The sequence below is a fragment of the Malus domestica genome, chromosome 03, assembly GCF_042453785.1.
Source record: "Malus domestica chromosome 03, GDT2T_hap1".
NCBI lineage: Eukaryota > Viridiplantae > Streptophyta > Magnoliopsida > Rosales > Rosaceae > Malus > Malus domestica.
This window is the reverse complement of record NC_091663.1, coordinates 2,441,124-2,468,673: the sequence shown is the minus strand read 5'-3', so window position 1 is coordinate 2,468,673 and position 27,550 is coordinate 2,441,124. Positions and strand designations below refer to the sequence as shown.

Below are 27,550 nucleotides of genomic sequence, written 5' to 3'. Positions count from 1 at the left end.
TGTAACACCACCCATAAATAAAGTATTTCCTATGAGCTGACGTTCATTCTTGCATGTTTGATGGTCTCCCTATAAATTGACACTTATCTCTTTCTATCTCTCTACTAACCCTAAATTCATGAGCGCAACTCTTTCCACATTTTTTTGAACAAAAAAGAAAAATCTTTCCGCATTTTTTTTAATCAAATTTCTAGGTTTGATTGATCGTTAATTTTTGGTCTCCATTCTCTTTAGATTAGGCCATGCATATCTGGTCAGAATTGATGTATTCCGATAACGTGATTCCTCGGGCTCCTCAAGTTGGAAGCGAACCCTCAACCGACACAGACGATGGAGAACCCACAATAGACGACGACTTGATTTCTCAACTTGAAAAACTCTCGATGGACAGTGGCGACTGGAGGAGTCAATCTCTTCCAAATTCACGACAAGAGATTACCTACAAGATGTGAGTATGTTTGAGAAAGAAAGAAAAATAAAACCCTAGGAATCATAGATTCATGCTTTTCTCTTGCAGTAGCTTTTAATTTATAGATGATTTTGTACTTGTTATCATGTTTGTTATAAAAGGGCAATCATAACGTTAAGCATGCAAGAACGCAAAAGGTTTGTAGCTTAAGTGGTTAAGAGCCTTTACCACAGCACCCGAGCCCTGGGTTTGATTCCCCTTCACAGCACTGAGTTCAATTATGTAGGCATCAATTGAAAGTACAGTTTCAGATGTATGATCGCAAGAAGATGATATTCGTTTACTTACACAAAAATCTGTGTGCATACCTTTAGGCGGGTTTAATACGCCCCGATCCCAATGTCCTGGGGACATCGGGTTGGCCACGGGCCATCACCGAGGGTGACGCAAGCCATTTAATAAATGCGAATGCCGAGAACATGTGAAATAATGCATGACAAGTTCAACAAACAAAGAAGGTTCACCCCGTGACTATGTGGGCTAAGAATCCCACACATCCTTTATGGACATCAGGATCGGGGCGTGTCAGGGTTTATACAGAAATGATTGGATTTGTTCATTATGAATTCACTTATGTACTTGTTAATTCCATGCTTTAATGATAGTCAATAATCTTTGTTAAATGTGTTGCATGTAAAGATTTGATACATTGAAGAGTCATCCTTCTGTATCTGGTCACGAGGAATTACAAGAACTCTTGAAAATGGCCGTGACGTTTGAGGAAAAGATTTATACTTCTTCCACAAGCCAGGTATTTATCTATGACAAATCTTATTACATACATAACTTACTAGTTTGTGTTTCAACTCTTTTTGCTTTATGAATAGCAATGCATTCGAAGTTTAACATGGATTTCTCTTCCTAGTGGGATTATCTACAAAAAGTTTCTCTGAGGATGCTTAAAGTGGATACCATGATTCAGAACACAGTGGATAATTCATTACAACCTAATCCTGCGGGTAATAGAAACTCAAACTTCTGCAACATGCTTTTTGACATGGAGAGAAAATGAATTTGAATTTTAAAAATGTTCTTCTTGATGATCAACTGCCTGAAAGATTGATTTTTAATATCTACACCGGCAGTTATTTTTTTTTATGATTAAATAGGTGTCAAGTTCTAGGATCAGTTTTAGTTTATATGGTTTGTGCAAGACGCTGAACTAGTGTTCAATTATCGAATGATGGAAATAAAAGAAAATATTTCATGTTTTTGCAGAGGTTTTTATTCTGCTTGAGCAATGTTCGGAAGGTAAAGCTTTTCTCCATTACTACCCTTATCAGACAAATTTGTATGATTGTATAAAATATTTTTGCATAACTTGTACCAATCCTAGATTCCCCAGCTCAAGCAAGACTTGCAAATGAGGGTGATTGGCAAGAAGAGGTCTATCAAAAGGTAAGCCACTTTGCCATGCGGACTAAATGGCTAGGGTTAGAAACAAATTAGTAGAAGACATGAGATAGTAAGAAACAAACTATACTATGGTGTTTGGAAACGTGTATTTGTTTCTAATCATCTTGGGCATTCTGAATTTGATTTGAAGATCAAAGCCATGAAGGAGATGTACTTACCCGAGCTAAGTGAAATGTATTGGAAGATTGCTACTAAACTTCAACCGGTGTGTAACCACTTCATTTTTTTCCCCTCATAATTTGTTGCTTTACTTTTACAAATTAAGCATTCTTTCCGTTCAAGGTTATCGTGGGGATGGTTCATGCTAGATCCCTTGTAATGACGGATCCCCGTTTTAATTTCTTCTTATATATATTGCTGTTCTTTTGCTTACTCATGCCTCTTCTTCTTTCTGTTTTCCAGCACGATTCTCTTCCACAACAACCAAAGTCAGAGCGGCTTGAGAAGCTAAAAATGTTCAAAAACATATTGGAGCGCCTCATATCAGTCTTACATATTACCAAGAGCAGCATTTCACCTGGTTTGAAAGACAAGCTGGGTTCATACGAGAATCAGATAATAAATTTTATTGATACAAATGGACCGAGGAAGCAAGTTCCTCCTCGGCAACAAGGGCAGCACTCGCCACCTCATATGCACTCCATGCAGCAGCCGCAATCTCAAATTACTCAAGTGCAGTCTCGTGAAAATCAAATGAACCCGCTGTTGCAAACAATGAATTTACAAGGTTCTGTGCCAACATTGCAGCAGAACAATATTACAAGCCTGCATAAAAATTCACTGTCTAGTATGTTTAGTAAATGTCGTTGCCCATGGATGCATTATCTTCAAAACAGTGCATGCATGGCCCTTTTCCACTTTGGCTCATGAAGCTTCTAGTATGTTCTTAGATTGCTTATGATGTCTGGATATATATATATAACATTATTTTGTGTTACAAGAAATACATTTTCAACAGTTTTGGGAAGGATAGTTTTCCATTTTTTTTCTCAATGTTCTGCATGCAATGCTTAGTTTTTTCGTTTCTTGTTCAAATTTCTTTTTAGGTGCAAACATTGACACATCTCTCTGTATAATTTGTAGCTTCTCTAGATTGCCGAGCCCAGACTGGACATGCAAACGGGAGTGATTCGCAAGAGGAGGTCTATCAAAAAGTAAGATGCACTAACTTCTTGTCCATTCGATGGCTTTCACTTACGGTCAGAAATGCACAACACTCTTTTCACATCCCAGAAATCTCTCCCCTTCTCGCCTGCGGAGGTTTCCAGCATCACCGACCAAGTACGCAGCGGCAAGGAGTTCGACGGTCAAATTGGGATCTTTCTCAGACTGCCGTCATCCACTGCCATGACTGCCGTCATCCCACGCCCATCCCCTCCTCCTTCCTCCTTCCTCTCCCACTTCCATGACTGCTGTCATCCCACACCCATCCCCTCCTCCTTCTCCCACCGCCTGCACCCTTTCCCCTCTGGTCATCCCACCCCATCCCCTCCTTCATCTTCCATCCCCTGCACCTTTCCCCTTTGGTTTTTGGTTTCATGGCCGCCGGATTGAATTTAATGGCCAGGATTAATGGATCCATCGGCTCCCGAGGCAAAGCTCCGGAGATGATCTCAGTCCTTCACATACAACAACTTAATATAAAAATACAAATTATTAGACGTTGGGGTAGGGGTGGGGATAGAGCTACAACAACGACCAAATCTTATCTCACGTGGGGTCGGCTGTGTAATCTTAGAACACCAACGCACTCTGTTTTGCGTCAAGTTTTTCGTTAGGTTCAAGTACTTCATATCCTTTCTTAAAGTCCATTTCCAAGTTTTCTTAGGTTTTCCTCTACCTCTTTTGCCCTGAGCATCTGTCTCATAGTCGCATCTAGAGCATCTCTAAGTCTTTAGTTCACGTATCCAAACCATTTCAACCAATTTAATTATACTAACGCCAAAATTCCCTAGTTTGAATGGGAATTTTGAAGAAATACATACTAGTTAAGATTTCTTGTGGGGCTGCTTTGTCATGCCGTCTGAATTCATGGTTGCATGCACGGGCTCTTTTCCGTTGGCATTGATGATGTGATGGTGTCGACAAGCATGTAGCTGCACCAAAGTTCTTTCTAATCATCTTTGTATTTATGACTTTCATTTGCAGATCAAAGTCATGAAGGAAATGTACTTAACCGAACTAAGTGAAGTTTATCAGAAATATGTTACTAAACTTCAGCAGGTATGTAATCAATTCAATATTTTCTTCTCTCATAATTTGTTGCTTGAACTTTTACCAACAAGCGGGCTTTCCCTGCTAGGTTATTGCGGTGGTGTTCTTTGATAGATTCCACCTGGATTTTCCTTTTAATTATTGTACCCATGTAGACTGTCTACATGGGAGTATTACTTCACCACTAGTGCTGATAACATTTCGCAACAAAGTCTTGTTACTCCTTATATTGTCGTTCTTTTGCTTACTGACGTCTGTTCTTTCTATTTGCCAGCCCGATTCTCTTCCACAACCACCAAAGCCGGGGCAGCTTGAGGAGCTAAAAATGTTCAAAAATATGTTGGAGCGCCTCATATCAGTCTTACAGATTTCCAAGAATAGGATTTCACCTAGTTTGAAAGGCAAATTGGGTTTATATGAGAAGCAGATAGTAAAATTTATTATTACAAATAGAACGAGGACGGAAGTTCCTCCTCTGCAACAAGAGCAGCTCCCCCCACCTCATATGCACTACTCGATGCAGCAGCCGCAATCTCAAATTACTCAAGTGCAGTCTCATGAAAATCCAATGAACCCGCAGTTGCAAACAATGAATTTACAAGGTCCTGTGCCAACAATGCAGCAGAACAATAATATGACAGACTTGCAGGAAAATTCGTTGTCTTCTATTTCTCGTGTTTCAAGTTCAACAGCACAGCACAACATGATGAATCCATTGCAGCCGAGTACAAAGTTGGATCCAGGACAGGGAAATGCACTGAACTCTTTGCAGCAAGTTCTGTTGGGATCTAACCAACAAACTCCTGTCAATGTTTCCCAACAAGTGAACATGAATTCGAATGCCATGTCATCACAGAGTGGGGTTAGTAAGCTGCAGTCAAATATTAACTCCCTTCAGTCAAATTCTGGTATGCTTCAACACCAGCAAATAGAACAGCAAAAGCTTCAGAATCAACTGAAGCAACAGTGTCAACAGCAAATGCAGCACCAATTGATACAGAAGCAGCGGCAGATACTACAGCAGCAACAGCAGCAGTCACACTCTCATATTACTCACATGCATCTTAAAAATCAAATGAACCAACACCCTCTGACAACAATGTTGCAGAGCAACCTGGTGTCTGCGGGCTTAAAACGAGATAGGCAGGAAACACTTCAAGCACCATTTCAGGTATCAAAATCCATGCGTCCATCACAATTTGCAATGGATCAGGCAATGCTGTTATCTCAATCTCAAAGATCCCTAAATGAGGCACTGTCAAGTATGTTTCCACTTTTCCCTAACCTTTTCTTTTCAGTTATGCCATTTCCAACGCTGGCCTTTTTGTTCATCTCATGCATGCGCTTTAATAACTCCGCCTATGTAATTTTACATTGCCGGTCCCAAGCCCGGATAAAGGAGGAGGGGGAGGGCGTCAGGTAGTCGACAGCCGGCACTCCATGATCACGTCGAATCCTTATGAAAATGAATCCAGAACAAAATCGCGCTAAAGCTAGGGCGTCACCCGTAAGTGGCGCGCTGTGTGGCCCGAGCACAGTGATAAGTGAGCAAGGGTCGCTGTATCTCCATCGGTACCCGGATGCAGTGTTAAATGAGCAAGGGGGCCGTAGAAACTTCTTTTCGAACGACTCCACTCAAAGTTGTTTGGGAGCATATGCTCCTATCAACTTTACACGGGACACACAAAAGAAGTACTTTGATCCTATTAGACGGGGGAGGGTGAAGAAGCTAGGACAGAAGGGTAGAGTTCAAGAGAGCAAAATGCGTTTAGGAACGTGGAATATAGGAACCTTAACGGGAAAATCTATGGAAGTAGTGGAAGTTATGGTGAGGAGAAGGATAAATATTATGTGCCTACAAGAAACTAAGTGGGTTGGTAGTAAGGCAAAGGATCTAGAAAACTCAGGGTTTAAACTTTGGTATTCGGGCACAAATAGAACGAGAAACGGTGTTGGCATCATCGTGGACAAGACCTTGACACAAGATGTTGTAGATGTCAAGAGGGTAGGAGATAGAATCATGGCAATCAAGATTGTAATAGGACAAGAACTTATCAATGTGATTAGTGCGTACGCACCTCAAGTAGGGTTGGATACGAGTTCGAAGGAGAAATTTTGGGAAGACCTTGGAGACTTGGTGCAAGGAATTGCTCAGACGGAGAAGTTATTTATAGGAGGAGATCTAAATGGACACGTGGGCAGGGAGACAGGCAACTATGGAGGTTTTCATGGTGGCCATGGTTTTGGGGAGAGAAACGAGGATGGGGAAGCTATCTTGGATTTTGCAATGGCATATGATCTCTTCTTAGCCAACACCTTCTTTAAGAAGAGAGAAGAACATGTGATCACCTACAAGAGTGGGTCGTCAAAAACACAAATAGATTTTCTTCTAATGAGGAAAGGGGATCGTATAACTTGTAAGGATTGCAAAGTTATACCAGGAGAGAGCGTGGCTAATCAACATCGCTTGTTGGTGATGGATGTACATATCAAAAGAGGGAGACAAAAGAACAAGACTTGGAAGTGCCCAAGGACTAGATGGTGGAATCTAAAAGAAGAAAAACAAGCCATTTTCAAAGAGAAGGTAATCACCCAATGTGTGTGGGATAGAGAGGGGGAAGCTAGCCAAATGTGGGATTCCATGGCTAGTTGTATCCGAAAAGTAGCAAAAGAGGTATTAGGAGAGTCCAAGGGCTTTGCCCCACACCAAAAGGAATCTTGGTGGTGGAATGAGGAGGTACAAACAAAGGTGAAGGCTAAGAAGGAATGTTGTAAAGCCTTATACAAGGAGAGGACCGATGAAAATGGTGAAAGGTATAGAAAAGCGAAGCAAGAGGCGAAGAAAGCGGTCAGAGAAGCTAAGTTAGCGGCTTACGACGATATGTATAAACGACTAGATACCAAAGAAGGAGAGTTGGATATCTATAAACTAGCTAGAGCAAGGGAAAAGAAGACAAGGGACCTAAACCAAGTGAGGTGCATCAAGGATGAGGATGGAAAGGTTCTTGCTACAGAGAACGCAGTTAAAGACAGATGGAGAGGTTATTTTCATAATCTTTTCAATGAAGGACATGAAAGGAGTGCTTCTTTAGGGGAGTTGAGTAACTCAGAAGAGTGTAGAAACTACTCTTTTTATCGTCGAATCCGGAAGGAAGAAGTGGTTGTAGTTTTGAAGAAGATGAAGCATAGAAAAGCAATAGGCCCAGACGATATACCAATCGAAGTGTGGAAAGTTTTGGGAGAGACAGGTATAACATGGCTCACTGACCTTTTCAATAGGATTTTGAAAACGAAGAAGATGCCAAATGAGTGGCGAACGAGCACTTTGGTGCCTATCTACAAGAATAAGGGCGACGTACAAAATTGCATGAACTATAGGGGTATTAAGTTAATGAGTCATACAATGAAGCTCTGGGAGAGAGTCATTGAGCATAGATTGAGGCAAGAGACACGGGTTTCGGACAACCAATTCGGGTTCATGCCAGGGCGCTCAACCATGGAGGCAATCTATCTCTTACGAAGATTGATGGAAAGATATAGAGATGGGAAAAAGGATTTACACATGGTCTTTATAGATTTGGAAAAAGCGTATGATAGGGTCCCAAGAGACATTCTTTGGAGGATCTTAGAGAAGAAAGGAGTACGAGTAGCATATATCCAGGCTATAAAGGATATGTATGAAGGAGCAAAGACTGCCGTAAGAACTCATGAAGGACAAACCGAAAGCTTTCCCATAACTGTAGGATTACATCAAGGCTCATCCTTAAGTCCTTACCTTTTTGCGTTGGTAATGGATGAGTTAACAGGACATATTCAAGATGATATTCCTTGGTGTATGCTTTTTGCAGACGATATAGTGTTGATAGATGAAACTCAGGAAGGGGTAAATGCAAAGCTTAACCTTTGGAGAGAAGTGTTGGAATCTAAAGGTCTTCGCCTAAGCCGATCAAAGACAGAATATATGGAGTGCAAGTTTAGTGCAGATGGAGGCCAAAACGAGTTAGGGGTGAGGATCGGAGATCAAGAAATACCAAAGAGCGACCGTTTTCGTTACCTAGGATCTATCTTGCAAAAGAACGGAGAATTAGATGGAGATCTCAACCATAGAATACAAGCTGGATGGATGAAGTGGAAGAGTGCATCTGGCGTGTTGTGTGACCACCGTATGCCACTGAAGCTCAAGGGAAAATTTTATAGGACGGCAATAAGGCCGGCGATGCTGTATGGCACAGAATGTTGGGCGGTGAAGCATCAACACGTACACAAAATGGGTGTAGCGGAGATGAGGATGCTTCGTTGGATGTGTGGGCACACGAGAAAGGATAAGATTAGGAATGAGGATATCCGGGGTAAAGTAGGAGTAGCCGAAATTGAAGGAAAGATGAGAGAAAATCGGTTACGGTGGTTTGGACATGTGCAAAGAAGGCCTACTGACGCTCCGATTAGAAGATGCGACTATGGGACAGAGGTTCAGGGCCGAAGGGGTAGAGGAAGACCTAGGAAAACTTTGGAAGAGACTCTAAGAAAAGACTTAGAGTACTTGGATCTAACGAAGGACATGACACAGGACCGAGCACAATGGCGTTCTAAGATTCATATAGCCGATCCCACTCAGTGACTTGGATTTTCCAAGTCTCCAACCGAGAAGTTTTCCTCACTCGAAAAATTAAGGGAACACTACCCCAACCTACATGCTCCACTCAGAAAGCTTCAACATACAAGCTTCAACAAAAGAAAATTCAAAGAACTTAGCGAAGAAGGCTTTGGTGTATCTAACACAATACGTTGAAATGAAGGAAAACTTATTTATTGATATCCCCGATAAGCTACAAATATGTACATATACATGAGTCAAAATAAACAAACAAGATGGAGCCTTCACAAAGGTTGCTTAGGAGAAGTCTCAGCAGTCGGTAGAGCCCCAGAAAGAGAAGGCATCGGAGGGGGATCATTCGGAGCCTCAGTACTGGACAGAACCCTAGAAGGAGGAGGCATCAGAGGTTGATCATTTGGAGCTTCATTACGCGGTACAGCCCCAGAAGACGAAGGCAATAAATGCCTTTGGAACAAACCCACAAATCTCTGATGATCAAGTAAAACCTGACCATCAGTTTCCTTCATCTGGTCAAGCTTCCTCTTCATGTTTGTAGCATAGTCATGTGCGAGCCGGTGCAACTGTTTATTCTCATGCTTGAGCCCTCTAATCTCCTGTTTGAGACTCATCACTTCGGCCGCCAATGATTCAACTTGGCGGGTTCGAGCAAATAGGCGTTGGGCCATATTAGACACAGAACCTGCACACTGAACACTGAGAGCCAGTGAATCCTTAACAGCTAACTCATCAGACCGTTTGGAAAGTAGTCTGTTATCTTTGGGAGTGAGAAGGTTCCTGGCCACCACCGCAGCGGTCATATCATTCTTCATCACGGAATCCCCAACGGTAAGAGGACCAGTAGGGGAGACGAAGGATGGGCGCCATATGTTGTCTGGAGAAGGCGGGGCTGCCTCTTCAACAAGGTTCAAGTCAAAACGACGGTCGGAGGGGCCAGACATTTTCAAAGGTATTGAAGAGAGAAGAGGTCGGACAAATCAAGATCTTAGAAGTGCAAGAATGGAGCTTCTACTGGTGGAGATTCAAGTGTGCTTTGGAACTTAATGCCAGCCCCTATAAAAAGCTGCACTCGACGGAGCTTCAGACATCGAAGAGGCGCCTGCTCAGAAATCGAAGAGGCGTTTGCTTTCTCAAAAGCTGGGCTGCTTAGAGACCACGAGGGTTGATCTCATAAATCGAAGAGGTGTTTGCTTTCTCAAAAGTTGGGCTGCTCAAAGACCACGAAAGCCGATCTCAGAAATCGAAGAGGCGCTCGCTTCCTCAAAAGCTGGGCTCCTCAGAGACCACGAGGGCCGATCTCAGAAATCGAAGAGGCACCTACTTTTCCAGCCTTGTCAGCACCTGTCACACGCACACTCAGCTTTGCGGAAATTATGGGTATTCTGTCGAAGACTTTTGGGGAAGTAGAAAACACATGAATCTTACTGTCCAATCACCCACTTCCCACACGCAGCAATAGCTCATGGGTACCACAGATAACTTTGCCAAAGTTCTCTGCCAAAGTTGAGCACGTGAAGCTTGCAGCTCCCACTACATCGCTCTGACCAAGAAGGGTAAAAGAATAGCAAAGAAACAGCACTAACAAAGTTTAGACCCATAAATTTTGAAGGTCTAGCTACCATATTATTACCCACAAGGGTAAAGGAACAGTACCACTGTTGGATAATTGGAAAGTTCCTGTGTGTCAACCTCTGTGCCTCGTGGCAAGGTAGACTAGCAAACATGCCCAACCTTTACTCACATTCGAGAAAACACTCCCAATAAGATTGCTTGCTCCAAAATCGAAGAGGCACCGTCCTCCGAATCTCGAGAGCCAGACTCCCAACATGACTACTTTCTCAAAAATCGAAGAGAGGGTAAAGGAACAGTACCATTGCTGGATAATTGGAAAGTCCCTGTGTGTCAACATCTGTGCTTCGTGGCAAGGTAGACTAGCAAACATGCCCAACCTTTACTCACATTCGAGAAAACACTCTCAACAAGATTGCTTGCTCCAAAATCGAAGAGGCACCGCCCTCCGAATCTCGAGAGCCAGACTCCCAACATGATTACTTTCTCAAAAATCGAAGAGACACTGCTCCCCGAATCTCGAGAGCCAGACCCCCAGCATGATTGCTTTCTCAAAAATCGAAGAGGCATCGTTCTTCGAATCAATCGAAGAGGCGCTCGCTTTCTCAAAAGCTGGGCTGCTCAGAGACCACGAGGGCCGATCTCAGAAATCGAAGAGGCACCTTCTTTTCTAGCCTTGTCAGCACCTGTCACACGCACACTCAGCTTTGCGGAAATTATGGGCATTCTGTCGAAGACTTCTGGTGAAGTAGAAAGCACATGAATCTTACTGTTCAATCACCCACTTCCCACACGCAACAATAGCTCATGGGTACCACAGATAACTTTGTCAAAGTCTCTGCCAAAGTTGAGCACGTGAAGCTTGCAGCTCCCACTACATCGCTCTGACCAAGAAAGGTAAAAGAATAGCAAAGAAACAGCACTAACAAAGTTTAGACACATAAATTTTGAAGGTCTAGCTACCATATTATTACCCACACGGGTAAAGGAACAGTACCACTGCTGGATAATTGGAAAGTCCCTGTGTGTCAACCTCCGTGCTTCGTGGCAAGGTAGACTAGCAAACATGCCCAACCTTTACTCACATCCGAGAAAACACTCCCAACAAGATTGCTTACTCCAAAATTGAAGAGGCACCGCCTTCCGAATCTCGAGAGCCAGACTCCCAACATGATTACTCTCTCAAAAATCGAAGAGACACTGCTCCCCGAATCTCGAGAGCCAGACCCCCACCATGATTGCTTTCTCAAAAATCGAAGAAGCATCGTTCTCCGAATCTCGAGAGCCAGATACCACATACCACTTTTTCAAAGTGCTCTGACAGAGTTAAAACATGTGAAGCTGGCAGCTCCCACTACCGTGCTATGACCAAGTAGGGTAAAGGAATAGCATTACTACTTGTTGTTAGGGAGACTCCTATATATGTCGACCTCCATCCCCAACGGACAGGCAGACCTGCAAAAATGCTCAACCCTTCCTCATATCTGAGAGGGCACTCCCAACGAAGCCTTTCGAAATATTCAGCTTTCTTTCCCCCCGATAATACCTCTGCAAACAAGCTATACTAGAGCAAGAATATCTCATATCATCAGGGTTAAAAGCAAGAGTATCCCATATCATGCTTTTTCCCTGTCTTTTCCTTTGGCCTTGTTTTTACCTGCAAGACAAGGAGAAAGAGAGCAATCAGTCATCACTTGAAATCAAGCTCCCAGCCAGGAACTGACAGCCTGGAACGCCTTACCTGATTACTTACCTGGCATTGCTCTCGAGTACTCATCTTCAACATCTTATGTTGCCAGGGAAGATACCGCATCTGCTTGAGGAACAGATAGGGCAAGTGCGAAGGATACAAGGAAGCATGTGGAGACAAGCGTAACAGCACACGTGCCGATCCATCCATTACTCTGTCAAAAGAAAAAGTATCCCATATCAGCAGGGTCGAACGTACTCTAGATTTGATGGACTTGTTTTGACCCTCAAATTCTTCAGTCGGCCTTATACTCTGGAGGAAACCAGAAAACCCTCCAGCTCAGTTCAAGAATAAGCCTGTGGAAAGTTACTTCTTCAAAAGCAAAAGTATCCCATATCATCTCTTCTCATTTTTCTTCTCTTTATCCTTCATGCTGCTGCAAGATGGGGAGAAGGTGAACAATCAGCCGGAGCTCTGATTGCTTACCTTGTCTGTCACCTCTTTCAGCAAATCCCCTAGCTCGGCGACTTGGGGGACTCCTACTACATGGTTTGTATCGCGCTTGACCAAGCCTGAAACTACAAGTAAGCTTCAAGTGACATTGATACATTACCTTGTGCATCTCCACCAGTTATAGATACCACCCCTGGATGGAGGAAGAGTACTTCCAGAGAAGCTGCCACATCTACCTATGAGACAGATAAGGCAAGTCAAGATGATACCACACTCCGATACTTAAAAGTTTCGTGATTACGAGATCCTTCTCCCACAATATTTCCTAATGTCATTTGTACTCTAATGTCATTTGTACTAAATCATTCACTTGTACTCACTAAAGGAGAGCTTGAACCTATGTACTTGTGTAAACCCTTCACAATTAATGAGAACTCTTCTATTCCGTGGACGTAGCCAATCTGGGTGAACCACATACATCTTGTGTTTGCTTTCCTATCTCTATCCATTTATATACTTATCCACACTAATGACCGGAGCAATTTAGCGAAGATCACAAAAAGCGACCGTTTTCGCTACCTAGGATCTATCTTACAAGAGAACGGAGAATTAGATGGAGATCTCAACCATAGAATACGAGCTGGATGGATGAAGTGTAAGAGTGCATCCAGCATGTTGTGTGACCGTCGTAGGCCACTGAAGCTCAAGGGAAAATTTTATAAGACGGCAATAAGGCCAGCGATGTTGTATGGCACAGAATGTTGGGCGGTGAAACATCAACACGTACACAAAATGGGTGTAGCAGAGATGAGGATGCTTCGTGGGATGTGTGGGCACACGAGAAAGGATAAGATTGAGAATGAGGATATCCGAGGTAAAGTAGGAGTAGCCGAAATTGAAGGAAAGATGAGAGAAAATCGGTTCCGGTGATTTGGACATGTGCAAAGAAGGCCGACTGACGCTCCGGTTCGAAGATGTGACTACGGGACAGAGGTTCAGGGCCGAAGGGGTAGAGGAAGACCTAGGAAAACTTTGGAAGAGACTCTAAGAAAAGGCTTAGAGTACTTGGATCTAACGGAGGACATGACACAAAACCGAGCGCAATGGCGTTCTAGGATTCATATAGCCGACCCCACTTAGTGGGAAAAGGCTTTGTTGTTGTTGTTGTTGTATGCATGCGCTTTAATGCTATTTAGATTATCATGAATGCACATTGTACAGAGGTGTAAACTCGAAGTCCTTATTTATAATGCTACAATTTTTTTGGATGACTTGGGGAAAACTTTATCTTGTTATGCCTGTCTGACATACGGATGGTTGTAGACCCTTTAGAAAGTAGTCTAATTTTGGAATGTAATCTTCTCCAAATGGGACTTTTGGTATTAAACTACACGGATCTGCATTCAAATTAGTCAGCAGAATGATTAGGTTGGTATCATGCCAATTTGGGAGCAAAATCTTATCTGAGCTGTCTTTTGTTTCTTTGGATTGTATAAAAGATGGCTCTTAATTCTTTTAGTTTTCTTCAGTTGGTTTGTAGGTAAGGCATTCTCAGCGGAGCCTTATTATTAAGCTACTTCAAGCGTTTTGTTGTCGTTCACTTCAAGATTTCTTTTCCCACTTTTGCTTGTGTAGCTTCTAGTTTGTTCTCAAATTTCTCATGTTATTTGGATAGATGTTTATATCTTTTATCTACCGTTTGGTCATATGATAGTTTTCCATGTTTCTTTATCTAATCTTCGTCATATGCTTTTTTTCTCATCTATAATGTTCAATATCAAGTTTCGTGCAATCTTGTATGCAAATATTGAAATTTGATGTGTATGTCTGTATATTTTATTTTGTAGCATCTCGAATTGCTCGATTGCATTCTACAAATCGAGGTCCCATGGCCATGATGCAGTCAATGCAGTTTCAAGGTCCTATGGCCATGATGCAGCAAAACGATATGACTAACTTGCAGAAATTTTCAGTGTCTTCATTAGCTGGGCTGCAGTCAATGCAGTTTCAAGGTCCTCCGCCGATGATGCAGCAAAACAATATGATGACTAGCCTGCAGAAAAGTTCAGATTCAAAGCAATCGGGTATTCTTCATAATTGTTTTTAGCTACATGTTTAACTGTTTAGGGAAATATAGTTTTCCATTTTTATTAATCAAATGTTTCGAATTTGTGGCATCTCTAGATTCCACAGCGAAGACCGGAGATGCAACTGAGGGTGATGTGCCAGAGGAGGTCTATAAAAAAGTAAGATGTCCTTGTTTGGTCTCCATTCAGTCGTGATTTTAAGCTACCAACCATCGGTTGGGAAGTTAATGTAAAATCTGGCTTCATTATGTACACATGATTTCACTCATTCTGAATTCATGCGCGGTTGTATGCATGATCTCTTTTCTGTTGACATTTTTTCTTGAAATTTGAAGCATTAAAATGAAAAACTGTAATTCGATGCACGAGTGACTATGCAGCTGCAACAATGTTCTTTCTAATCATCTTTGTATTGCGGACTTTCATTTGCAGATCAAAGTCATGACAGCAATGTACTTATCTGACCTACGTGAAATGTGTCAGAAAATTGCTACCCAAATTCAGCAGGTATGTAATTTGTTGCTCAACTTTTACTTAAGTGACATTCCATTCAAGCTTATAGATATGGTTTATGATATATCCCTTAAACTGAATAAATGGGATTGTTAATCCACCAACAATGCCAGTAAAATTATCTTGCTACTTGTTATCCGTTATTCTTTCTCTTTGACAGCACGATTCTCTTCCGGAAAAACCAAACTCAGAGCAGACTGAGAAGCTGAAACTGTCGAAGACCATGTTGGAGCGTCTCATATCAGTCTTAGAGAGTTCCGAATGTAGTATGTCACCTGGTAAAGTTCTGTCTTCTTTTTCTGGGCTTTCAATAGCACAGCAGACCAATCCCACTTAAACTTTTCTATAGCGTGGTCTTGCGTATTATCCAAATGCCATGTATCATCCACGCGAGGCTGGGAAGTTGAGTCGTAGCTTCTGTTTGGATGGTTTGGAAGTTTTGTATGGATATACTGTGAGGTTTAAACTTGGGAGTTTTCTTTATTAATTATTCATCACAATTATATGCGTTATATTATTTTCTTGATCCCTTATCCATTGTGTTGAATTATGGCCAAACAAGCCAAACAATTTTCGGCTAATAAACAAATCAAAAGAAGAAAAAAAAAAGGTGAAAGACAAAATGATGAGGAAACATCATGATGAGGAGGCATTATGATTATGTTTCTTTTTGCTTTTGTTGTTTTTCAAAGGAAAAGAATAAGGGGGTTTCGGTTGGGGCACTAATTGTGAGTGTGAAGCTCATTTCGTTTTGGAGTAGAAAGGAGAAAGCTGCTGAGAGAAGCAGAGAAAGCTGCAGAGCATCAGAAAAACAGAAAGGGTGTAGCAGCCCTTCTTTGAAGAGAAGAAGAAAGTGCTCTTCTTTTTGGTTAGCAATTATCCATCATAGTTGTTGTTGTAATAACTTTGAGCTATATGTATAGAGAAGAAATTATTAATTATATTTCTTTCTCTATTTGTTTCTGTTGGTGTGTGAGAGCTATTGGGTGTATTGGGTTTTTTGGGTTGTGAGCTTGCCAACACTTTGTAAACTCCCATTTGGTTGATAGTGGATTATTGGGTGAACTCCTACTGCTCCGAGGACGTACTCCAGTTGCACTGACTGTTGAGGAACCTTGTTAAAATCTTGGTGTCTTTAATTTTTTGTTCTTGCATTTTCATTTGATAAATTTCATGTGGGTTAGATTGAGTTGGTTCCAACAGGTTTGATGCTGTCATAGCACAACAATTGGTATTAGAGCACTGGTTGCTCTTGGGTACTGTCTAGTTGCCAAAGATGTCAGACGGGCAAGATGAGAATCCTTTTGGAAGCAGCTCCGGGTTTGCAAGAATTATGGTGCAAAATGCAAAGTTCGAAGTGGAAAAGTTTGATGGCACAAACAACTTCGGGATGTGGCAATGTGAGGTCAAAGATGTGTTGGCTCAACAAGATCTACTTGCCGCTTTGTGAGAGAAGCCAGAAGCTATGTCGAAACCGGAATGGGAGAAATTAAATTTGTGGGCTTGCTCTTCAATTCGGTTGTGCCTTGCAAAAACTCAGAAGTATTTTGTGATGCGGGAGACAGTAGCTAGTGTGTTGTGGCAAAAATTGGAAGACAAGTATATGACGAAGAGTGCAGAGAACCGGCTACACTTGAAGAAAAAACTCTACCACTTCCAATACAAAGAAGGTACAAAAATAATTAGACACCTTGATGTTTTTAATAAGTTAATTGCTGACTTGTTAAATTTAGATGAGGATATTAAGGATGAAGATAAGGCCTTAATATTGTTGAATTCCTTGCCGGACTCTTATGAGCATTTTGTTACCACTATTATGCATGGTAAAGAAACTGTGAAATTTGAAGATGTGTCAAATGCCTTGATGAATTATGAAATAAGGCATAGAGATAAAAATCATGATAGTACCTCTGAAACTTTATTTGTTAGAGGTAGATCATCGGAGAGGAGGTCATCTTCTAGTACGAAAAAATCACACTCTCGACCTAGAGGAAACTCTAAAGGTAGAAAAACCTTGGAAAGGGATAAATGTGCCTTTTGTCATAATAAGGGCCATTGGAAGAAAGATTGTCCTAAGTTGAAGACCAAAGGAAAAGAAAGTTCTAAAGCCAATGTTGCTGAGGTTGAAACAGATTTTTTTTTTTTTATTTTGCTTTAACCACTTCCTCATCATTTGATTGTGATACTAAATGGGTGTTGGATACGGGTTGTAATCATCATATGACTCCTCACAAGGATTGGTTTTCAAGCTTGAAAGAGTTTGATGGTGGTGTTGTGTTCATGGGAGATGACAATCCTTGTACAACAAAAGGGATTGGTACAGTTCGTTTGAAGTTGCATGATGGCATGGTTAAAGAGTTGACAGGTGTTCGGTATGTACCGAATTTGAAGAAAAATCTTATTTCTTTGGGAACTTTAGAATCCAAGGGCTTCATGTTTCATTCAGTTGGGAAGACATTGGAAGTTACTTATGGTGCACTTGTTGTGATGAAAGCTCATCGATGTGGTCATTTGTATCTATTACAAGGAAGCACTGTGACAGGTGAAGCATCTGTAGTCTCAGAAAATATGGGCACATCCGATTCAGATACTACTAGACTGTGGCATATGAGATTAGGCCATGTCGGTGAGAAAGCTCTACAAGGGCTTATGAAACAAGGTCTTCTAAAAGGTGCCACGACTTGTAAGCTTGATTTCTGCGAGCATTGTGTCTTGGGAAAGCAAACTAGAGTGAAGTTTGGTACTGCAGTACATTAGACGAAGGGCATTCTTGATTATATGCATTTAGATGTTTTGGGTCCTACAAAGACTCCCTCTTTGAGTGGTAGACATTGGTTCGTGACCTTTGTTGATGATTATTCAAGAAGGTCTTGGGTCTACACTATGAAGCACAAGAGTGAGGTGTTGAGCATTTTCTTGAGTTGGAAGAAAATGGTTGAGAACCAGACTGCGAGAAAGATTAAGATTTTGAGATCAGATAATAGTGGTGAGTACACATCCGATCCTTTCTTTAAAGTTTGCAAAGAGGAAGGGATTGTGAGACATTTTAGTGTTCGGGGAACTCCACAACAAAATGGAGTTGCAGAAAGATTGAATCGAACCTTGCTTGAGAAGGTTAGATGTATGTTGTCTTAGTCGGGTTTAAGCAAGTCATTTTGGGCAAAGGCAGTTAATTATGCATGTCACATCATCAACCAGTTACCCTCAGCTGCTGTTCAGGGTAAGACACCAATGGAGGTATGGACTGGAAAACCTTCTTCTGATTATGACTATATCCGTATTTTTGGTTCACCTGCTTATTTTCATGTGACTGAAAATAAACTTAATCCTAGAGCCAAAAATGTTATCTTTCTTGGTTTTAGTAGTGGTGTCAAAGGTTACCGGTTGTGGTGCCCAGAGATGAAGAAACTTGTAATTAGCAGAGATGTGACATTTGATGAAGAAAGTATATACAAAGAATCTGAGAAGAATGTGAAAGATGTCCAACAGGTGGAGCTTGAGAAAGTTGCCTCTAGTACTTCAAATCCTATTTCCGCTGATATCGAAGCCACTACAAGTGAAGAAGTTGAACTTGAAGATTCTATTCAAGTTGAAGAGCAAGTTTCACCTCAAGAGTCTATTGCTAAGAACAGAGGAAAGAGACAAATTACCAAGCCAGTTCGGTATAGTGACTATGTTGCTTTTGCTCTTCCTATTATCACTGATGATATTCCATCGAATTTCGAGGAAGCCATTGAGAGTGAGGAGAATGAGAGGTGGTGCAATGCCATAGGTGAAGAGATGAATTCTCTCTTGAAGAACAAGACTTGGGAGTTAGCTAAATTGCTTAAGGGCAAGAAAGCTATCGGTTGCAAATGGGTGCATGCCAAGAAAGAAGATGCTGATGAGAAAAGCAATGTGAGATTCAAAGCAAGATTAGTTGCTAAAGGGTATGCACAAAATGAGGACATTGACTACAACGAAATCTTTTCTCCAGTTGTGAAGCACTCCTCAATTCGCATTATGTTAGCTCTTATTGCACAGTATGATCTTGAGCTTGTGCAACTCGATGTGAAGACGGCTTTCCTACATGGTGATTTGAATGAAGAGATCTATATGTGTCAACCGGATGGGTATACAGTGAAAGGGAAGGAAAATTTGTTTTGCAAGTTGAAGAAATCACTTTATGGCTTGAAGCAATCTCCAAGACAATGGTATTTGAGGTTTGATAAATTTATGAGAGGCCAAAATTATTCTTGAAGTCAATATGATCATTGTGTGTACTTCAAGAAGTTGCAAGATGGGTCTTTCATTTATTTGTTGATATATGTTGATGATATGTTGATTGCCTCAAAGAATGTCGAAAAGATTGAGAAATTGAAGAAGCAAATGAAGAATGAGTTTGAGATGAAGGATCTTGGTGAAGCAAAGCAGATCCTTGGCATGGAGATCACTAGAGATAGAAAGAAAGGTTTGGTCAGTTTGAATCAAAGACAATACCTTGAGAAGTTGATTCGGAAGTTTGGAGTCCATGATTCAACCAAACCGGTTAGTACCCCTTTGGCTCCTCATTTTAAATTGAGTTCTCTACAGTGTCCTAAAACTGATAAAGAGAAGCTGCAAATGAAAAATATACCATATGCAAATTTGGTTGGTAGTTTGATGTATGCAATGGTATGCTCTAGACCGGATATTGCTCATGTAGTTGGCATGGTGAGTCGATATATGCATAATCCACGTAAAGAGCATTGGCAAGCAGCTAAGTGGATATTGAGGTATCTCCATGGTACTCGAGATGTTGGTTTATGTTTTGAGAGGGATGACTCTGGTATTGGTCATTTTGCAGTTGGTTATGTTGATTCAGATTATGCAGGTGATCTGGATGGAAGGAAGTCTACTACAGGCTATGTGTTTACTATGGCTAAAGGGGCAGTTTGTTGGAGGTCCATTTTGCAGTCGTCTGTTGCCTTGTCTACTACAGAGGCTGAATATATAGCAGTTGTTGAAGCTATAAAGGAGGCCATTTGGATACATGGGCTGATTAGAGATTTGGGGGTTGATCAGAAGCAGGTGGAGGTACATTGTGATAGTCAGAGTGCCATTTATTTGGCTAAGTATCAGGTTCATCATGCGAGGACCAAGCACATAGATGTGCGCTATCACTTTGTTCGTGAAGTCATTGGTGAATGAGAGATTATTCTCCAGAAGATTCCAACTAAAGACAACCCCGCTGATATGTTGACTAAGGTTGTTGGTGTAGCCAAGTTTGTTCATTGCTTGAACTTGGTTCATATTTTGCCTATATAAAGAATGCGTTGAGCAGTAGGAGTTTTGGAGCATTTGGCTCGGCATGAGTTGTTCTCTTGCTAGTGTTTGGGAGTAATTTTCGTGTTGATTGTGTTGGTTGGCTTATCATGGCATTTTCGGAATTTGGCCAAGGTGGAGATTGTTGAATTATGACCAAACAAGCCAAACAACTTTCGGCTAATAAACAAATCAAAACAAAAAAAAAAGGTGAAAGACAAAATGATGAGGGAACATCATGATGAGGAGGCATCATGATTATGTTTCTTTTTGCTTTTGTTGTTTTTCAAAGGAAAAGAATAAGGGGGTTTCGGTTGGGGCACTAATTGTGAGTGTGAAGCTCATTTCGTTTTGGAGTAGAAAGGAGAAAGCTGCTGAGAGAAGCAGAGAAAGCTGCAGAGCATCAGAAAAACAGAAAGGGTGCAGCAGCCCTTCTTTGAAGAGAAGAAGAAAGTGCTCTTCTTTTTGGTTAGCAATCATCCATCATAGTTGTTGTTGTAATAGCTTTGAGCTATATGTATAGAGAAGAAATTATTCATTATATTTCTTTCTCTATTTGTTTCTGTGGTGTGTGAGAGCTATTGGGTGTATTGGGTTTTTTGGGTTGTGAGCTTGCCAACACTTTGTAAACTCCCATTTGGTTGATAGTGGATTATTGGATGAGCTCCTACTGTTCCGAGGACGTACTCTAGTTACACTGACTGTTGAGGAACCTCGTTAAAATCTTGGTGTCTTTAATTTTTTGTTCTTGCATTTTCATTTGATAAATTTCTTGTGGGTTAGGTTGAGTTGGTTCCAACGGGTTTGGTGCTGTCATAGCACAACACATTATACAATCATAGTCTATGATTCATAGAGAACTACAACTCCTGTATACTACCGTAGCATATTTCGGATGAATTATGTAATGTCATGTTGCAAACTAAAACATATGGTGTCGCGTTATTCGATTAGATTGCTACATTGGCGTATCAAGAGTGTAGGGTAGTTTGCATTACCACTCAATGAAAAAAAAACCGCCGATGGTCAAGCCGCCCAATGACTCAAATGCCATGTTGTAAGTTGCATGCCTTGTTGTAAGTTGCTTGCCATGTAGGTTTACACTGTAACATAACGGACACGATATCGAAAATTATTCAACTGTCGTATTAATAATATCAATGATTCCCGAGTTGTACGAAGAAATTCACCAAGTCGGAATGTCTGGTATCTGATCTATATCATGTATTTGTTTCATCTCCTTCTCTTTTTTTCCCCAAAGGATTTGCAAAGTACACACGGAAATCCACACATACTTGGTCAATCACATTCACATCACATAACCATGGGAAGCTGCAGGCTCGCGTGCTCGAGCCAAAACACCAATAGGGGCTCTGACTCGACCAAACGACCATTTCAACCATGATCAGGTTCATTTGGATAACAAAGACTTGAATCTTTATCTCAAACAACTATAAGATAAATAATCATTTAATCGCTTTTCAATTGGAACCAAAAATTAATATTAATTAACTAGAAGTCTCAGAACCATATAAACACAAGAGCTAATATACGAGTACATAACCAATTTCTTGTTCGAGAGACTAGACTACAGAGCTCAGATCTCATCAGGCGGCAATTCATCAGGAGGCAGTATTGTGGGATAATAGACCCGCCGGATTAACCTTTTCTCCATAAGGCCAAATCCTCCCTGACCCCATTTATCCCCCCAGTTGCACATCACTATTGTAGTAGTGTTTGACTTCCCTGTCTTCATTTGACTCTTCATCCTCTCCGCTGCCTTCCTCAGCACCTTCATCAGCGTCTTCATCACTTTCCTCAAGCTCTCCGCTGCTTTCACTTGATTTGTCTCCAACGCTTTCTCCAACTTCTCCACCATCACTATATCCCCATCCTACTAAAACCATTGCATGCAATTCCAAGTTCTCACCTTGGCGATTCATTTCATATGTATAAATTCCCTGTAAAAAGACAACAAACACAACTTCCCTATAAAAAAAAAGACAACAAACACAACTTACACAACAATTTAGTACTTACATCTTTGTAATCATATACAGTGTCACTCAAGTAAGCATCGCAAATAAGTGGAAACTGTCTGAGCATATATTTAATGGTGGCCGTATGGTTGCCAATACTTTCGTAATCGGCAATCCTATACTTGTAAAGCTTTCCTACATAATAATATATATATTAACATATATATTAACAGATTTTGATCCATAATAATGTATATATAAACATATATATATATATATATATATATATAATAAGACTAACCTGTGGGATGTTTGGTGCCTTTTGTCCGGTTTTCCAATACTTCTTTAAAGGAATTCCAAATCTCGACACATACTTTAGCCCGTCCAGTACCGAAATATCACAGTCCGGAGCCATTAGGCCCATTAATGCAAGAACTGAAATTTTGTTTCTTCATCGGCTAGCATCCGAGCTTTCAAAGCTCTTTCATTGAACACGCCTCTCACAATACTCTCAAGCGAGAGTATCGGCGGCTCAATTCCCATTCTCATTGCGTAATGTGCCGAAACACAATTACACAGGGAGGCCGACACACAAACCGCTGATGAAATAAACAAAAAGGATTAAAATCATTTGCAAACAAACGAAATTAAAGTGACATCACAACATACTGCATATATACTAACAAAGCCGAACAAAATAACAAAATGTAATTTTCCATTCATTTAATTTCCATGTCATAATTTAAATGCATCTATAAGAGGCATAAGGTAGCTTAGGATGCTCTAATTTCACATAGTATCGGAATTTAATGTCTGTAATCCACTTCTACGCATTAAATAACGTTTTTGAATAAAATAAGAAAAAAAATTAATTTAACTAATTTCTCATGTATTTAAAAAAAAAAAAAAGAGAGAACTTTCTATTAAAAACGTCCGCAATGAAGAAGTCATTAATACTAGTTTTCCCAAGAAAACTTCATTAACTCATTCAAGTTTTACATGTAGATACGTAAAAATACGCTTAAATTATGGTAAAAGTATCGACTTTTGGTATTCCAAATGTACCGAAAAACCAAATATACCATAATCCAAATGTATCATAAAACCAATTTTGCAATGTTATAATAAGAAACCATGTTGGTACGTTTAGATTTCAAATGTACCAAAAATCTATAAAACCAAATGTGCCAATGTTATAGGTAACCAAGTTGGAATGTTTAGATTTCAAATGTAACGAGAAACCAAACATACAAAAAACCCCAAATGTATTATAAAACCAAATGTGCTATATTATAGGTACGTTTAGATTCCAAATGTACAAAAAATTCAAATGTATCATAAACTAAAGGTGCCCATGTTATAGGTAACTAGTCATAACAATATAATCAAACGGACTTTTCTTATGCTCTGGGGTATTTTTATTTAAATTACTAATCAAATGTAACCAGTGGCGAAGCCACGTAGGAGCGAGGAGTGGCGGCCGCCACTCCCCTCGCCGGGAAATACCACTGGACCTCGGGTCTTCGCCACTCCCCTCGCGCGCCTCGCCGGAATGCAGCAGAGGTAGAACCCTCTATTTTTCTGGGTTTTCTGGGCAATCTGCACTGCAGATTGCATTATAATTTTTTTTTTTTTAAAACCAGGCCAAAACGACGCCGTTTTGGACCTGGTATAAAAAAATTTAAAAAGCTAAATCAAAACGGCGCCGTTTTGATGTTGAATTTAAAAAAATATATATAATGGGGTGGGGGACCGCTTCCGCGTGTCACCCCAATCAAACCCTAAATTTCTTTTTCTGTCTGTACTCCCCCCCCCCCACACACACACCATCCACACTGCCTTTACTCTTTTCTATCCTTTTCTTTTGTCTTCTTCATCAATTATCTTTTTCTGTCTGTACTCCCCCCCCCCACACACCATCCACACTGCCTTTACTCTTTTCTATCCTTTTCTTCTGTCTTCTTCATCAATTATCAACACACAGAGAGCGGGCCACCATCCATCTCAGCCAAATTTGCTCCTCAAACTCCAGCAGCCAAGCCAAAGCCACAAAGTCCTCTTTAATTTCTGTTCCACAAGCCAGTGAGCCACTCTCCTGTCCTATGAGATTGAGCCGGCTCCAATCACTATTTAAAGGTAAATTTTTTAATTTTTAAATGCATAATCCCTACCTTAATTATGTGAATCAAATGATATGGTTATAAGTTATTGATTATTCATGTCATGGTTATTTAATACAAATTATGAAATTATTTTTTAAGGTAAAATTATTTTTTAGGGTGAAATTATTGATACGAATTGTTGGGAATTAGAAGAATCATGTGTATGTATAATTGTACATATAGATAAATTGGCATGTCAAAAGTCATCTTTAACTAAACTTATTGGTAATAAGCCACATTTTGAATGAAATTATGAAATTATTTTTTAGGATGAAAATTAAAATTTGAATTCTTTGAATCTTGATGGATGATTAGTTGAATTGCTTAGTTGTATTCATATGAATATGATTAGTTAAATTACTTAGTTGTATTCATATGAATATGATTAGTTGAATTGCTTAGTTGTATTCATAGAGTCTAAGAATTTTTATTTCTTTTCATTTTACAGTTACGTAATGGAACGATACTATAAGAAACAGTGCTTAAATCCTCCTTCAAACATTTTGGGTAGTCCTCCTCCTTCAAATATTCCGAGTAGTCCTCCTCCTCCTTCAAATATTCCAAGAAGTCCTCCTTCAAATATTCCAAGTAGGTCACAACAAAGTGAGGCCACTGAGTTGGATGAAATATTGGCTAATCTTCCTGCAGACCCTGCACATAGACGTCGAATGCTTGATTATCCACCTAATTATCGTGAAGCAATTCGTAGACACTATCTCCAAAATGATCCTTGTCAACCTAGAGACCACATCATGCCAAGAAAGGTTAGCGACAATCCATGTTTTATCATTGGTTGGTTTGATAAGTTTAAGTGGTTGGAGTATAGTATATCAAAAAATGCTGCATTTTGCCGTTATTGTTATCTTTTCAAATGTGATTTTGATCAAATGGGTAGCACTGGAAGTGATGTCTTCACTGAGATAGGGTTTACAAATTGGAAGAAAGGACCCAAAAATCTTCGAGTCCATGAGGGAGGTGTTGGAAGTCTTCATAATAAAGTTGTACAACAAGCTAGAGATTTGATGACACAAAAACAACACATTGAAACATTTGTGATTAAGCAAACTGATGAAGCTCACATTAATTATCGTACTTTATTGAGTGTCTCACTTGAGTGCACAAGATGGTTGTTGGGACAAGGTTTACCTTTTCGTGGCCATGATGAATCGTTGAAATCAAGCAATAGGGGCAATTATTTAGAGCTTATGCAATTTCTTTCCAAGCATAATGAACAAGTTAGGAAGGTTGTGTTTGAGAATGCTCCCAAGAATCTTAAGTATACTTCTTCCGATATTCAAAAAGATCTTGTCCATGCTTGTGCCATTGAAACTGTAAGTGCAATCACTAAAGATATGGAAGGTGCATTTTTTTCTCTTTTGGTTGATGGAGCACGTGATTCTTCAACTAAAGAGCAAATGGCGGTGGTATTGCGTTATGTGAATAAAAAAGGAGAAGCAATTGAAAAGTTTTTGGGTGTTCAACATGTCTCCTCTACAACTAGTAGCTCGCTTGAAGATGCCATTGAGAGATTGTTTGCTACAACAAATTTGAGTATGTCTAAGTTACGAGGACAAGGCTATGATGGAGCTAGCAATATGAAAGGTGAGTTGAATGGTCTTAAAACAAAGATTTTGAACAAATACCCTCAAGCATTTTATATTCATTGTTTTGCACACCAACTTCAACTAGCTCTTGTATTCGTGGCAAAGGAAAATGAGGATGTTGCCAATTTCTTCATTAATGCTAGTAGTTTGGTGAATCTTATTGGATCATCGTGTAAGCGTCGTGATGCATTTAGAGAGAAACAACAAGAACAAATTCAGAAAGCTCTTGATCTTGGTAATCTTGAAACGGGTAAAGGGTTAAATCAAGAAATGAGTCTCATGCGTCCATGTGATACACGGTGGAACTCACATTATGGTACTATAGTTAGTATTATTGTTATGTTTGAAGCCGTGGTGGAGGTGGTTGAATGGATTAAAAGTGATCGCAACCAAGATAATCTCGGTGAAGCAACTAGGTTATTCAAAGACATACAAACTTTTGATTTTGCATTTCACCTTTTCTTGATGAGACTTATATTGGGAATTACAAATGAGTTATCACAAGCATTGCAAAAGAAAGATCAAGATATTGTGAATGCAATGGCGTTAGTGGAAGTATGCAAGCAAAGACTACAATCCTTGAGAGATGATGACTTTGGGGACTTGCTTCATGATGTAGAAAAGTTTTGTGAGGAGCATGATATTATCGTTCCTAACATGGAGGATTTGCATTTCGTACCTGGAAAATCAAGGCGTAAAGCTCCAAAAATCACAAACTTCCATTACTATCGTGTGGACCTCTATTTTCAAGTCCTTGATATGCAACTAAAGGAGTTGAATGATCGCTTCAATGAGGTAAACACCGAGTTACTTCTTTGTATGGCTTGTTTGAGTCCGGTGAATAATTTTGCATCTTTTGACAAAGCAAAAATTGTTCGTTTAGCCAAACTTTATTCTCAAGATTTTGATCGTATGGACCTCATGAATCTTCCAATTCAACTTGACAATTACATTCATGATATGAAGATGCATAGTGAGTTTTCATCATTGAGAGGAATTAGTGATCTTGCATAAGAGTTAGTGAAGACCGGGAGGTCTGAAAGTTATATGTTAGTGTATAAACTTCTTACATTGGCTTTGGTGTTACCGGTTGCAACCGCTTCGGTGGAGAGAGCTTTTTCTGCTATGAAGATTGTGAAAACACCATTGCGTAACAAAATGAGAGATCAATGGTTGAGTGATAGCATGCTTGTTTACATTGAGAAAGATGTATTTGCTTTTATTGATAATGAGCCTATTATGCGACGTTTTCATGACATGAAACCTCGCCGGCAACAATTGTAATTTGTTTGTATTGATTAATTATGGAAGACATTACTATATAAAAAGATTTAGTTGTTGCCATTTTTCTTTAACCTTGCATTCTTTTAAGTTCGCCCCTCCCCCCCGAGAAATCCTGGCTTCGCCACTGAATGTAACCAACAATTTAAAGAAATATATATATTCTACTGAATTCACAATAATACAAGTTACAATAAACAATAAAAAAACAGTATGAC

At 40.1% G+C, this 27,550-nt stretch overlaps 2 protein-coding genes across 4 annotated transcripts; both read left to right on the top strand.

Annotated features, from left to right (window-relative positions):
- The first annotated feature begins 93 nt into the window (after positions 1-93).
- Positions 94-15,523, top strand: LOC103417182 (mediator of RNA polymerase II transcription subunit 15a-like). 3 transcript variants are annotated; one of them, XM_070818080.1, is made up of 14 exons: positions 94-448; positions 1,109-1,220; positions 1,335-1,428; positions 1,688-1,720; positions 1,815-1,867; positions 2,016-2,090; positions 2,288-2,612; positions 2,969-3,039; positions 4,034-4,108; positions 4,374-5,361; positions 14,271-14,507; positions 14,608-14,669; positions 14,943-15,017; positions 15,184-15,523. In XM_070818080.1, exons 1-14 carry the CDS (start codon positions 243-245, stop codon positions 15,358-15,360), a joined length of 2,583 nt encoding a protein of 860 aa, XP_070674181.1. In that variant the 5' UTR covers positions 94-242; the 3' UTR covers positions 15,361-15,523. The 3 variants fall into 3 exon arrangements, with proteins under 3 accessions (XP_070674181.1, XP_070674180.1, XP_070674179.1); XM_070818079.1 differs by having other exon boundaries at positions 95-448; positions 1,806-1,867; positions 2,978-3,039; XM_070818078.1 differs by having other exon boundaries at positions 95-448; positions 1,806-1,867.
- Positions 15,524-24,902: 9,379 nt separating this feature from the next.
- On the top strand, positions 24,903-27,065 carry LOC139194331 (uncharacterized). The gene has a single exon (XM_070818639.1). It carries the CDS (start codon positions 24,903-24,905, stop codon positions 27,063-27,065), a length of 2,163 nt encoding a protein of 720 aa, XP_070674740.1.
- Positions 27,066-27,550: the final 485 nt, after the last annotated feature.